The following is a 294-nucleotide window of genomic DNA, read 5'->3' as shown; positions in this document are numbered from 1 at the left end:
GATGTGCGGGGGGATTGGCATATGGGGGTCCAGCTGTGTGGGGACCCCGCTATATGGGGGTCCAATGTGCAGGGAGCCAGATGTGCGGGGGGATTAGCATGCGGGGACCTGCTATATGGGGGTCCGATGTGCGGGGTGCCAGATGTGCAGGGGTATTAGCATATGGGGAGCAGATGTGCAGGGATCCAGCTGTGCAGGGGTACGGATGTGGGGGGAGCCAGATGTGCAGAGGGATAAGTATATGGGGGTCCAGCTATACAGGGATCCAGATGTGTGCGGGTCCAGATGTGGGGG

General features: G+C 60.5%; 1 protein-coding gene across 1 annotated transcript in view; it reads right to left on the bottom strand.

Moving 5' to 3' along the window:
- Positions 1-49: 49 nt before the first annotated feature.
- Positions 50-294, bottom strand: part of LOC106899986 — a 9,745-nt gene continuing 9,500 nt past the window's right edge. The window contains exon 7 of the mRNA XM_014961938.1: positions 50-189. Within this exon, the coding sequence (XP_014817424.1) occupies positions 50-189 (140 nt within the window). The remainder of the gene's footprint in view (positions 190-294) is intronic.

This window comes from Calidris pugnax, unplaced genomic scaffold, assembly GCF_001431845.1.
Source record: "Calidris pugnax isolate Ruff unplaced genomic scaffold, ASM143184v1 scaffold772, whole genome shotgun sequence".
Classification (NCBI taxonomy): Eukaryota; Metazoa; Chordata; class Aves; order Charadriiformes; family Scolopacidae; genus Calidris; species Calidris pugnax.
The sequence above is the reverse complement of the archived record's forward strand: the minus strand, read 5'-3'. Positions and strand labels throughout refer to the sequence as shown.